The sequence below is a fragment of the Rhamphochromis sp. 'chilingali' genome (genome assembly GCF_963969265.1).
Source record: "Rhamphochromis sp. 'chilingali' genome assembly, chromosome: 14".
In the NCBI taxonomy this organism is placed as follows: Eukaryota; Metazoa; Chordata; class Actinopteri; order Cichliformes; family Cichlidae; genus Rhamphochromis; species Rhamphochromis sp. 'chilingali'.
The window spans coordinates 22,770,525-22,784,684 of record NC_137941.1 but is presented as its reverse complement, the minus strand read 5'-3'; the positions used below and the strand labels follow the sequence as shown (position 1 = coordinate 22,784,684).

The 14,160-nt window shown below is 41.6% G+C and overlaps 1 protein-coding gene across 2 annotated transcripts; it reads right to left on the bottom strand.

Annotated features, from left to right (window-relative positions):
- Positions 1-143: 143 nt before the first annotated feature.
- On the bottom strand, positions 144-14,014 carry tfg (trafficking from ER to golgi regulator). 2 transcript variants are annotated; one of them, XM_080902516.1, is made up of 8 exons: positions 13,861-14,014; positions 11,562-11,775; positions 11,330-11,413; positions 7,682-7,828; positions 6,730-6,897; positions 6,466-6,603; positions 1,443-1,535; positions 144-1,336 (listed from the first exon to the last, which is right to left on the bottom strand). In XM_080902516.1, the coding sequence occupies exons 2-8, from the start codon at positions 11,743-11,745 to the stop codon at positions 948-950; spliced, it is 1,203 nt and encodes a 400-aa protein (XP_080758642.1). In that variant the 5' UTR covers positions 11,746-11,775; positions 13,861-14,014; the 3' UTR covers positions 144-947. The 2 variants fall into 2 exon arrangements, with proteins under 2 accessions (XP_080758642.1, XP_080758643.1); XM_080902517.1 differs by having other exon boundaries at positions 1,458-1,535.
- Between the last annotated feature and the right edge of the window lie 146 nt (positions 14,015-14,160).

Here is a 14,160-nt window from a genome sequence, read left to right as displayed (position 1 = left end):
GAATAAGAGATGAGCCAAACTTAACAGAGACATGAACTCATAAAAACCTCAGAGAGTCAGTGTGTTGAAGAAAAGACTGCAAGACATCACAGGACCAAGAGTACCACAACCAAAACATTAAAAAAAGGGGGGGGGACTCCAAATGGGTCTCAATCATTTATTAGGTCAGAGAAATAAATGTTACAGTTTATACATAAACAACTAATCTCACTGAAGGAGCAATTTGATTTGATATTAGTAAAAACCAGTGATAAGAGAAAGAAAGGAATAGCTAGCTTTACTGGAGGTGATATTAGAAGCTAAACAAAAAGAAAAAGTCCTCTTCATGACACAGGGATCTATACCTCCCATAGGCCATCACTTAGCTAGTGCTCCCCACCATCACTGACACATCATTAATACCGACACGGTGGTGAAATTGATCAAAAAGAATAAAATAAAACATGACTAAGGGGTAACTTTTCATCGAGATAGTGTTTTATGAACGCATCTATGCTGAGGAAATTCAAGACAAAGGCTTTTGCTGTAAATGCAGCCTGAATGCTGATCTTTCTCTCGAAATGAAGAGTTACCATGGAAAGGACAAACAGTTTGTGCAACGGCCTGTTTTGGTTTTCCATGTGTGTGCATACAGACTGGTTACATTTTTTACCATGGCAGACACAAGAGGGCTGAGCAGACGACGGAACTGGAGGGAAAAGACGGGAAAAATAACACGAGGAGCATACACCGGGGCCAGAACAGAGTGGTGTGTTGGAGCGACAGCGTACAAACACTAACCATCAGACTCGGGATGGGGGTGCTTTTTTAATTTTGGATTTGATAATTGTACAAGGGTAGGGGAAGAGGGAAGGTGCAGGGCAGTAAACCAGATTTCTGCACCCACTTCAAACAGTTGGAGCCACATATAGGATGATGATGGGATCAGTAACATCTGCTATCTTATTTTACCGGTACCCAGGTCCCGGTTGAGTGTAGCCCTGGCCATAAGGGGGGCGGTTTCGGGCATAAGGGTTGGCAGCTCCAGGTGGAGGGGTGACAGTGTTGCCTGGAGGGGGGGTATATCCTGGGCGGGGCTGGAACCCTGAGCCGGGCTGAGAGTTGGGCGGCATGGTGTAGTTAGCAGGTTGGGAGGCCTGTGTGTAGTTTTGTGGTGGGAATGCTCCTGGTGGGTACTGCTGGGTGCCCTGAGGTGGATGGGTCTGCTGCTGCTGCCCACCCTGGAATCCTGCTGCTGGCGCTGCACCAGGAGCTGGAGCCTGCGAGGAGGGAGGAGCATAGTTTTGGAACTGCTGCTGTGGCTGTGGAGGGGCTCCGGGCTGAGGGTTGTATCCAGCTGCGAGAGGGGAGAGAGAATCCTTAATTCTCTCCAGACATAAAAGAAATCGGCTACACAGAACAGCAGCTACCCGTTTATCTGCTAGCATCACTTTTAATCTTACCAGGGTACTGCATACCGTACTGCTGCTGAGGTGGGGCACCTGGCTGCTGAGGAGGGTATCCACCTGGAGCTTGGTATTGCTGGTACACTTGACCTGAAAAGGTGGGGATGATCATGATCAGTGCCAAAGAATTTAATTTTGTCCAACAGCAATATGACCACTGCCTATTGGATTTGTATCCTCATCACCAGCAAGCGTGGAGAAAATATTGGACTAAACAGTGATGTTTAACCTTTATACTACAAACACTGCAAGCTGGCTTTCAAATCAGCTTCATGGTTTTTTAAGAGCATCTTTTCAACAGCTAATTTTGGTGTAATAGTGTAATTCTAACCACCATTATCACCAGGCTACCTCCACAGACATTTGGGAGGATTAAAGATTACGATAGACCTCAGATAATTGGATGCAGTTACAACAGCTCGAAAGCCCCTTGGTTGCGTCTACACTTGGCTTTTTTTGTTTTGTTTTTGAGAGCCAATATTATCTGATCCACCCCAGACACACATGGGACTATCTTCACGGAAACACCTGTGCATTGGGATAGAATAACACACAACTCCTTTAATGAAAACAGCTGGAACCACTTTGATAGAAGTATCTGTTGTTAATCTCCCACAGAGACTGCTCTGTGGCACATTACAGTAAAATCTGTCTTCGAGCGAGAGAGAAAGATGCACGTGCAGGAGCAGGCATAAAATAAATAAATAAATGAATAACACTGCAGGCTTGGAGACATAACCCTGGATTTTTTGCAAGAAAGAAGACACGTCTGTGTTTGCAGACAGTGACTTCATGGGTTTGCACCGCCTACGGACAAATGAGGAGAATGATCAAGTCTAAAGGTCCAATCATCCCAATACTTTACTTTAAATAGTAATTCTTACGAGGCCTTTAAACCTGGAGCATCGTCATGCTACACCCTTTAATACAGTCAGTAATCAGGAGTATATCTTTCATGACAGGGAAAGGTCTTTTTGTTATTGTTACTTTCATTTGCTCATTACATTTTCCATCGAATGCCTTAGAGTTCAGCAAATGTGCAAAAACTTGGCGAACAACTGTTCTCTCCCTTAACAAGGCCTAAATACTACTCCCAAATCTTTGGCCTGGCAAATAAGTAGGGTGACGACGCATGAAAAGCACAGCGAGAGAAGGCATAATGAAAGAGGGCTGGGTTCACTGGATTATTAAGTGCTGGTAAAAACTGGTGCTTATTTTCCACAGTTCTTAGAGAATCTACACCAAAGGAAAGCTCAAAGGAGATTTTAAGCACCTATCAGATTGTTCTGTACTGTACTGTCTGCATTCAAAAGTAAATCCATATATAACGACATGCTCCAGGCGAATTACTCCACAAAAAACACATTCCATACAGCACAAAGTAATGTCTGCTGGAATATTCAGCCTGAAAACTTTGGACTGGTTTGGGAGACACCTGACAGCTAAATGCTTAGAAAGACTAACTCTTTGATGTCTCTGTATAAACACCTCAGTGGTGTGGCAACCATGTGTTATCTTCTTACATGAATATTACATGTGTGGCGAGGCACGTGTGTGAAATTGGCTTCTCCTGTTCTCCTCGCCTGTAATCCATCATCAGAGTTATGCAACAGAGATGGAAAGATGCACGGCTGTCTGACCTCTCCAAGAGGTCAACCATCAGGGGTGAAAGATGTGATAGGTAGGCTGAAGAATTACTTTCACTTTGGCTGCAGGCCTGCTGACCTCTCCACTTGTCTTTAGGAGGAATAATGAGGTCCTATTTTTAAATAAACATTTCACATCGAACCCACATCTGCCAATCTGATTAAGAGTATCGTGTAACTGTTCTGAGTCACTGTTACATGCGCACGTGTTTACAGTTTCTTTCTTTCTTGCAAAGATGTAAAAGATTTTTGCCAAGTGTCCATCAAAGGATAGCGTAAAATCTTTACCATCTGCTTATGGATCTTGTTAGCAGAATTCTTATGGTAACAAGTAACCTAGGTTTGCATTAAAAGTGAGCTTGAGGCTACTTTTAAAAAAGGCCACACATGCTCAGTTGGCATCTAGTCTCACAGATCACCGTTTTACAAACTCTTGTGCATTGACAGGCTGCTCTGATTTGCCTTGAGGCTTTTATACTAGTCTGCAACCGAGGACAGGAATAACGTGAGGGAAAGGGTTGACCGAAGGAAAAGAAGATGCCAGCCTGCTGCATGCAGGGCATAAAGACAGGGTTTGGAAGATCATTTCTGCAGCTGTTAAGAAGTTATTCTTTACTGATCTGTGGGAGCTTTCTACCTGCACAGCAAAGTTAGAGTGAAGCATGGTTAAAGTTTGCTCAATATCGTGTGACGTGTTGAATGAATCTCTTATAACTACCTACATCCAGCATATAGCTACACAACATCTAAATCTTTTTTGTTTGATGCACCCACACATCAGGCCTTCAGTGACACAACAATACACTAAAGCCCCCTCCTTGCGTTTGCTTTGGTTAATAGCAGATTACTCATAGTATGTATGGAAGATTCTGACTTTAAAATGTTTGAACCAAACTAGAAACGGAGAACGACTTCAAAGGAAAAGTCGTGGCTTGTTCTGAAACCAACACCTTTCGTTTACTTTGAACAACTGAGTGTCTTCTCTCCATGCTACTGGTGACCACAGCTACATATTGTCGACCAAAGCACTTGACTCCTCTCTTAATCTTCCTTTGACAAAAGGACAAAAAAAAAAAAAAAAAAAAAAAAAAAAAAAATCCTGATCTTTCTGTTTGGTCTTCTGAATAAAACAGTGTGCTGCTGCTGCTGGCTAACCATCCCCACTCTTTCTCTTTTGGACCAGCTAAACTCTTATTATGCCCTCTGGATAGGTTCTGGTGCTCTAACCAGGCCAAACCGCAAACCACCAGCTAAATGGAAGTCATACAACTCGTGTGCTGATCTTCAGCGTAGCAGGTGTGGTCAGGAGTCTGTGGAGTGCCTGCTCAGAGTGAAAGTTACAGCTCTCACAGGGTGCAACATGAGGCTCCACTGGCCTGCACATCCAGCTGAGCCAAACCACAAGCTAAAAAACAACCCAGCACATTCACAGCAATAAGTGAAACGATACAAAATGCTTCACCTCTGTGGCTGCACCTGTCTGGCTGCCTTTTATAACAAAAAAAAAACAGGCCAGAAAGTGTTAAGTGAAAAGTTTGAATATGGAGTGAGAATGAGAACAAGACAGATTGGCATGTAAAACCAAATCCCCCTGAGAGCTTGATGCTAGAATGTAGTTCTGTTAACAAAATACTCTCCCCCCCCCAAAACTGCCTGGTATGTTTTGTTCATTTGTCTTTATCAAGGATGATTCAGAGTTAAAGACTGCACCGGAGAGAGCTACGATAAGGCGAGCTGAAAGATGAATATTAATTACATGGGGATGCTCATGATTACACTGTGTTTAAAATTAAACTAAATGTTAATTAGTCATTATAAAAAATATGCTATTTCAACTGCAGAATGGGTCTGATTGCCAAAAAAAACAAGGTCAGAGTAAATGCAATAATCAGTAATATGGGAAATGGAAAAAATTTATTATATGTCAATGTGAGGCACAGTACAGTCAACCTATGCAATGAAATCAGTGGGGCTCATTCACTAATGTGAGTGCAAAAAAAGATATAATAGTGTTATAGGCCCTATATTGCTTGTATAGGGCAAACAATAGTGATGCCCTATACAAGGCGTGCTTTCATTCTTGCTCAAGATCAGCTACATATGCATTACATGTGTGTAATCCAGCTCCAGCCCAGCCCTGAAATAGATAAGTGGTTAGGAGCTTCAGGCTGCAATAACTGGGCTAGTGAATGCTCCATCACCTGAGACAGTTAAAGCGCTTTTATCAAAGTACGCCTTTAAACTGATCCATGATCACAAATGTGCACCAAGTGTCAAGAAAGTTTGTGGTTTCCATTTAGCCTGAACTGGTGACATGTAGGCAAAACCGTTGCTTATTAGAAGATGTTTAAAGAAAACTGCACATTAAAGGCTTTTCTTGGCTAAATATATTTCTTTTTTTATGTGCCTGTTTTCTGGTTTGTGTTGGAAAACTGTTAAATATGACAGAAATTAAATTACTTGTCATTTGTGCCTGCAGTGTACGTTGCTCCACTGTTGGATGTTATTGTAATCACCCACACTGCAGGGCCTCTGACACTCTGTGCTCTGAGGTAATTTTTGCTTTGTACAAACAAATTTGTGAAAGGAAAAGACTGATGAATTCCACATTTGTGTGTGAAACGCTCCTACACGCCATTTAAAGACAAATTTGTGCACACACACACACACACTGTGAATGAGGCCCAGTGTGCTCTTTTAAATTCAATCATATTTCTCTCCATTTGATCTGTTCTGATCCAAACAATCTTCCTCAATTCCAGAAATTTCCACTAGCTCTGGTCTACTGTGTTTCGCTGGCAGGATGAAAGCTAAAAGCTTAGTGAGCAGCAGTAACAGCTGGTGCATCCTTCCTACTCTACATCTTTACTTATTGGTAGATTACACACACATAACTCAAATCAGTGAAGGTAGACTGAAAAATAGTTCAACAACACAAACTGGGATTGGGAGTACTTGTATTTAAACAAAGCAGTTAAAACACAATGTACATAATAAACTGACAACTGTGTGCATTTGCTTTACCTTGGAAAACCTGCTATATCCTTTCTTCAGTTTCATTTTTAGTCAGAACTACTCTTTGGAAAAGAAATACTCCTGGATGAGCTTTTGTCAACATATAGGCTCAGCAGGCAGTCGCATTTTTGTAAGGCTACTTTGGTGGCAAATTTGGAAAAACATTCTGTTTAACAGCACCACTATAAAAAGTAATTGCTTAATCTGCCACACTGCAGGGGCCTTTGACACCCCTGTGCTTATAAAGACATTATGTAACTGTGCTTACTTTTTTGGAGGACACATATCTCTGTCAAAGGATCTGTATGCTTTTTTTATTTGTGTATTTTCTACAGTACGTGCGTGTGCACACATCTCACCATCCATGCCTGCTGGGGGTCCCTGCTGCACTCCAGCATATGGAGCCTGTGGCTGAGGGGGCACTCCTGGCTGAGGCGCTGCAGATGAGGAAGAAGCAATGCTGTCAGGGGTTCCTGAACGCTCCTCTGCTGCAACAGCTGGGGGAGTTGTACAAACGGCACACAAATGCACAGACGATCAGAAGACACGCAGATGCCTGATATAGAAACTAGACAATTAAATGAAATCAATTTTCAAAGATAGCATTTGCACTTCGGCTCTACCTGGGGCCTGGTCCTCGCTCAGGCCAAAAGAGGAGATGACATTCTTGTTGACCTCATCCTGGTTTTTTAATGGATCAAAGGCCGACATACTGGCTGCACTGACTGGAGTGGCCTGTTTCACTGTGGGGTCAGCTGTCACAACTTTTCCTTCACGCCCATCCACTGATTCTGGAAAGGGAAGAGGAAATGTGATGCTAAGACAACATTTTAGCTTGTTAAGATGCCATGGAGACAAAAGTGTAATAAAACGAATAAGGGTCTGGGTGTTTCTGACAAACTGCAAGTTTTCCAGATTACCCTTTTATATTTAACTCAGTTGATCCTTAAAGGCCAAAAACTATATGAGCATATTAGTTAAGAAGTAATGAAAAATATTTTAAAAACTTTTAATGTTGCAGCTTACAATATTAAAGCTTTGGTCGCAGCTAGGATTAGTCGGAGAGACCTTGTTTTTGCTCAACATGTGCGCATATGTGGGCGCGATTGACCACACTCAGGCTGGACTGATCTAGCATGTAACAAATTTAGAGTCAAACTGCAGACAAATATTTGTTTAAAAAAAAAATTTAAAAAGTGTTCAATTAATCCAACAGTTACTGACTCCAGTAAACCGTCTCAGTTTGGTGCCAATGTCTTTGCGGGATACAGCTCTTATAACGCCAACTACAATACTGTGGACTATGAACCACTTTTATTAGTTAAGGAGGTCACGCAGTCCACATTACCAAGATTATAGTGAGTCCCAGAGATCTAAAAGTAGAAACTATAACAAAAAGAATCACAGAACCACCCGGTTGTAGAGTTGCTAACGACCCAGTGAGTTGTTCATAATATGAATTCGTGTACATGTTTAATTGTTTTTTCTATGACTACACTAGCTACATTTGGCAAAAGGCTTATATTATATAACAAGCTTATATATAGTCTATCGTGTGTGAGTGAGTGTGGTTACCACTGTCTGGGGCTGTAGCAGCCAGACCAGGCTCTGTCGGGGGCTCCAGGGTATCAAGGAGGTTGTTGACTTTATTCCTGAGCTCAATGAGCTCCCTGCGCAGGTACTTTACCTGACTGGACTCCAAAGGCCGCGGCTGACCATTAACTGCAGATAATAAGATGAAGAAATCAGAAAACGATAATTTATTTCAGTAATAAAGCAGAGTAAAATCTTCTCCATCCGCGCTCCTGTTGAGCACTTTTAAACTACAAAACTCCCACCGATTTTGTTAACTACTGAAACTGCATCTTATTCATTGTGATATCTTACTGTCTAGGACTCCTTGGTCATATAAATCATGGTTTGGATGATAATCGAGAGTAGAATATCTGGGTCAGAGTGGACTCTAATGCAGCAGAATTGGCTCACACTCTCAGAAACACCAAAGTTCCTCCAGACTTATTAATAAAACTGTTTATAAGGATTGACGCCTGACAATAAACTCATGTGGTGAACTTCACATTATGCACTGGACGGAAAATCACAATGGAAATAAATAATTAAAAAATGCCTGGCAGCTAAGAGGCCAGTCAAAATAGCTCAACACATAATGGTAAATTTAAAACTATCTGACTTCTACACTCCAGTTGTTTGGAAGCCAATAAGGTATCTGCATGTTATGAGTGATGATCTGTTGGCTCCATAATCTAAATACCTGGGATTACTGGGATCATCTATCACATGGTTACTTCCACAAAGCCATTCACAACGGCTGCTGAGCTGAACAGGAATCGCTGTCACCCCACCCTGACAGCAAAGCATTTAACTAAGAATAGAGCCGGGTTGTTGGCAATAAACTGAAACCTGCTAATCTGCAGGAAACATGTGACAAACCTCTTCAAAATAGTCAACTCTATATGCCCTGTACCACATCTTCTCACTGACCAAAGAGTGAAATTTCCACTGCAAAAGGAATGAACTGGACGTCGCTCCGCATTCCTCTCTCACACAAGTTTCTCTGTCTGACTGAATAATGCTGAACAGAGACGGATGGGCTCATGAGGCACTGTGCTGAGACGCAGGCCGTCATGCGATTCCAGCTCCTCTCCCTGCCTCTGAATATCAACACATGTTGGACGGTGTAATTTCCACGTGAGGTCAAGACATGCGATTACGAGCCAGGGCTCTGTTTTGATTTGTAGGAACTTAAACAACTTTTTCTCTTTTTTTTGAGAAGAAAAAAACCCCCTTTCTGCTTCCAGCCTAATAATAGAGGCTACAGCAGGAGTGACTGAGAGCAGAGCACAGGAAACAACATCATGTTGTTAATACAGTTTAGACAGTAGAGAATGTGTGCTGATGCACTTCTAATGTTGTGAAAGAGTTTTTTAATGACAGATTTGATGCTGGTTTGCTATGGTTACGAGTCACACTTTTTCGCAGCTGCAAACACCCCAAAGTTTGACTTAAAGTAAGCTTAAGGTGGTACCCAATCATAACTATTCCAACATGTTCATTGGATATTTAACACACTTCAGTTCACGTCGCTACTGAAAACTTACTGACTTTTCATTGCCCTGGAGCAACTTTTTCACAAAAAGTACTTATCGCAAAAACATATAGACAGTACTGCTACACAGTCCACTCAGATGAGGCATGCCTTCCTGTCTACAATTCAGTGAGCAAGCACGCAGTTGACACTGAAGCACAATCAGGTGCTCCAAGCTTCAAATATTTGTTGGTTGTTACGGTCCAATCTCCAGAGCCCAAAAACAGTATTGGTATGCTGTTTCTAAACTGACAAAACTCCAACACTATTTAGTTACAGCCAGGAAAGACAATCCTCTAAAACACAAGCCAAACACTGGACACAGTGTTGTGTTAACAGAATAACAAAACACCTGTACTGTAAAAATGCCTCCCCAAAAAGTTTGATTAGTGAAAGAATCAACTTAAAATTTCACAGGCTCAGAATATTCCTTCTCTTACCGCCTAGCATTAATACACAGCTTTGCTGTGACTGAAAGAAAAATAAATCTGAAAATGTGGCATATCTGATCATATACATTTCAGTCAGCAAGGATTATCAATACACTTCAGTATAAGCAAAAGTGTACCTTTTTTCCTTAGACATAAGAATAATTAACTGATGGCCTATTTTAAAAAATGCATTTTTATTTGTAGTGTTTCATTATGGATTTAAAAACATTTTTTTCCATGCATTCATCAATTTCTACTACTAATCTGAGTTAACAGTCTAAGACCTCTCTATCCAGTTCTCCAAGGGGGCACTGTGGTGTTCTCAAGCAAAGCAAGGGCCATCATCTCTTCAGCATGTCCTAGGATCTTCTACCAGTTGGGCATGCTGGAAACACCTCAGAGGCATCCTAAAAAGAGACTGAGCCCCTCACCCCACCACTAAGGGAGGGAACCCATTTTGAACACTTCTATCTGCAGTCTCATCCTTTCAATCACTATCCAAAGCAAGTGGCAATAGGGGTGGGAATATAGACTGACTATTACGATTCTAAAATATTAAATATTAAATATTACAAATAAAATGTATAATTTAAATCTTAAGCCTCCTATTAACCACAAACCTGTTAACAATGAGGCTAAAACGTGTACGGCAAAAGCATGGTCGACACAGCCAGGCTTTCTTAAACCGAAAACTCTGATCCTTCTGCTTCAGAGAGGAATAACAGCTAAATCATACTCTGAGCTTGATGTTTGGGAAAAAAATAATTAGGAAAATTACAATGCATACAGCTGATTTGAAATTTAGAACTCTGAACATAACCTGCTTAAGGTTATGTGTTCAGCATATTTACTATAGTGATATATTATAGAAAAATAGCCAAGGGCCCTGTGATAGGCTGGCAACATGTCCAGGGTGAGCCCTGCCTGTTGCCTGCTTGTAGCACTGCACTGAAAAAGGGATGGATGGATGGATGTAGCCAAGTTAAAACAAAAAGAGAAAAGAAAGAATAAACTCACAAACAAAACAAACGCACCTAAGCCCATTAATCTCAATGTTGAGTACACCTCTTTGATCAAAGTCCACTTTTTTACCATTTCACTTATCTTAATCATACTTTGGGAAAACTAACATACTAAGTCCTAAAAAAATCCCAGAAATTTCATCACAATGTTTTTACTACTGACAGCAACAAGGCCCGAATAACATGTTAGGGTGAGGCATATTGGCTGGTCAGGTAACTGATTATTCAACGAGTTACACCTGCTGAGCTACTGAATGACTGTGGAATTATCTGGGCGGGGCAATGGTTTAGCCCAACAGGTTGAGGTGGCGACCCATAAGCTATAAGGTCTTTGCAGAGGCTCTGGTTCGAACCTGCTCCAAGCTATTTTCTGTCAAGAATAACTGGTACAAAATACACACATCTACTACCTGTCATAGTTTTGTTTGTTAAATCGGTGCTAAGAAACAGTGATTCCAAAACAAATTAGTCAGAAGGGAGTGTAGATCATTTTCATTTGGACAGTAACGAGCTGAGGTTTGCTGTGTGGAAAAATAAGCTAGACTGCCCTCCAGTGACTGGCTGCTGTAACAGCTGAAGTAAGAGACTAAACATCTACAGCCTTGAATTCGTCAAGACAAAAACACGCATATAGTCCATAAGAAGAAATGTGTTAATTTCTTACCAAACAAAGTCAGTTTGAGTATTCTACTACACTGGATGGCGAATGAGAGGTCAGAGCTGTCAAAAATGGTAATGAGGTCATCATCTGTAAACAGGAAATGGGGACAAAAGATGATTAACTGCACAGCAAATTGTCACTTTCAAAGAAAATATGCTGAGATTACCATCATGAAGTACACTTGTCACCAGAGGATGACCGGACCCTCACAGGCCTTTTCTGTGTCCTGACTCACCTTCATCCTTGTATTTGATAGTGACCTCGTCGTTACTCTGCAGCTTTCCCCTGAAGACACGCTGCATCATGAGCACCAGCTCATCATAGGTAATATCTTCATTATGGATGGGAATGCGTCGGATGTCGTCACCCAACTGGGCTTTGATGATCAGCTTCCCGCTCAGGTCCAGCTGGCCGTTCATGGTGCCGTCTGACCTCTTCTGCTCCCAGCACTTGACAAAGGTAGAAGAGAGGTGTTCACACTTTCAGTGCAGCCCTGAACTCTTCTAGGCATTACCCAACAGGGAGTGACACACAGTCACACTGAACACTGGCCACTCTTTAACCTTCCAGCTCCTTAGTACAAAGTAGGGTTGTATAATTACTCAAATTTGATTTTCAATTACGATTTATTCTACAGTTTTTAGTGATTATCAAAGGCTAATTCAGATAAAATAATTATTGCGCCACATTATATTTTTATTTCCTTTTAACCCTCTTAAATCATTCTCTGCTGGGAAACTATCCAGAAACTTCCCAAACTGCATGTGTAAACAGAGCTGGCGTGAAAAGCAAAACATATCACACACCAAGGCAGTTTATTTGCATTCATTTTTATAATCTCTTCTCTGCAGGGTTCAAATGGAAATTTATTGAAAATGCAAGGACAGCAGGAGCAGGCTAAAAACGGTAACATGGAAAAATGTGTCATAACATTTTTTTTTTTTAACTGTGTGAACATAAGAGCGCAAAAACTACTTAGGAGGTATGCATACTGCAGTGCCAGGGCACCACTAGTCAGCAAAATGGCATTCACAGCAACATGTATGTCTAGCTTATAGAACAGAATATATAATTATTAGTTAAGCCCTTTTTAAAACTAGGTCAGAATAAGTAGGTCAACAGTATAGCGCTTTTTCAAGTCACAACCAGTCATCCACCCATTCACGCACTGGTGATGGCCACAGCCACCCTGGGGCGTACTGACAGAGGTGAGGCTGCCAGACACCGGGCCCTTTGATCACCACCAGTAGGCAACGGGTGAAGTGTCTTGCCCAAGGACTCGAACTGGCAACCTTCCGATTACAAGGCGAACTCCCAACTCTTGAGCCACGATCGAGCCATAACAGCTGCTGTGAGAACAGTCCTATGATTACATTAATATGCCGAAATTAACAGCTTGTCTTCACTGTCACAAAGCTCTCTTAATGTTGACTAGGCCTGTTTGAAATTACACACAGAACAGGAGCGCTCCTCCCTTGACTTAAATGAAAACCATGTCACTCCAGAGTCTAAGGGTCAAACATCTTCATGTGAGGTGGCACCGGCTATAGAATAACAGACCTCCTTGTAGACTTTGACCCAAAATATCATCTCAAAGCCATTTGGCGAATCATATAAATGATTACAAAGTAATCGCAAATTAAAACCCATTTTACTCATATCATACCGGTAAAACAGATATTTCTTTGGGGGGAGGGGGTATGTTATAAGAGGCCTGCACTCATTAAACAAGGTGGGGTTTACACACTGTGTTAAGTTAACGTAAACCTCATCGTTCGTGTACAGTCACGAGTTGGATTAACTCTGACGTTATCTCCTGATGTTGTAAGCTCAGCAATATACTCTTTCTGTCCGGGCCAGATGAGTAATTGGCTGGATGCTAGGGATTGGGTGGTAGCTAACGTTTAGCGTACAGTAACATTTAATGAGTACGACTGGGGAAAAAAATTAAACCGAAACGGAGTCTATCAAGTTAATTTCTAGAGCTCTGGAAACAAATCTTAAAATATCACAGAAGCGAAAGTAAAACTTTTATATAACGGCAAAAGTCGCAGTTATCTATCAGTGGCCCATCAACAAACAGGACTGACTGCTAACGCTTTTTAGGCCGTTTCACCACTGCCATTGCAGTGTTTACTGTATACGTTACGTACACTTAAAAAAATGAATGATCTGTTTAATTTCCTGATGTATATCTGAAAAAGCTGGAATAATAACACTTAGCTTTTCCTATATGACAATGAGTCGTCAACAAGCCGTTTCCTGTGTAACTTATAACAGCTCTACCTATAATAGAGCTAGGTAAGAAGGTATAAACTGATAATTTCCCTACTTCACCTTACATAGACTCGATCAGATCATTAACTGACGAATCTTTTGTTAAACAACTCCCTCTGTATCAGTCTCGACACCTGTTTGGACGAGCTAGCGTAGCGTTAGCTCCCTGCGTAGCTAGCTAGCACCACAACAGTCCGTAATAGCATAGAAACTGCTTTGTAGTTAAATTATAACATAACTCGAAGTAATGTTTTTACCTGAACCAGACGACTTGACCACGATGTATTTCACGGGTTTCCCCAAACCGTGAAAATCTAATCTATTAGCTAGCCTAGCTAGACCCGGGCAGCAGCATCAGGAAGTGTCCTCCAGACTGTCAACGTCAACCAGTACGTGGCATTCAGTGTGCGCAGCCGCAGACCGACTGGAACAAAGTGCGTTGAGAGCCTTCACAGAATTTCAGCCATCACCTTGAGCAGCGTTTATTTATTTACCTTTTGAACACCGGATAGCTAAGCACGCACAGAGTCTGCAGTAAAGCGAAGCTGGTGTTCTCG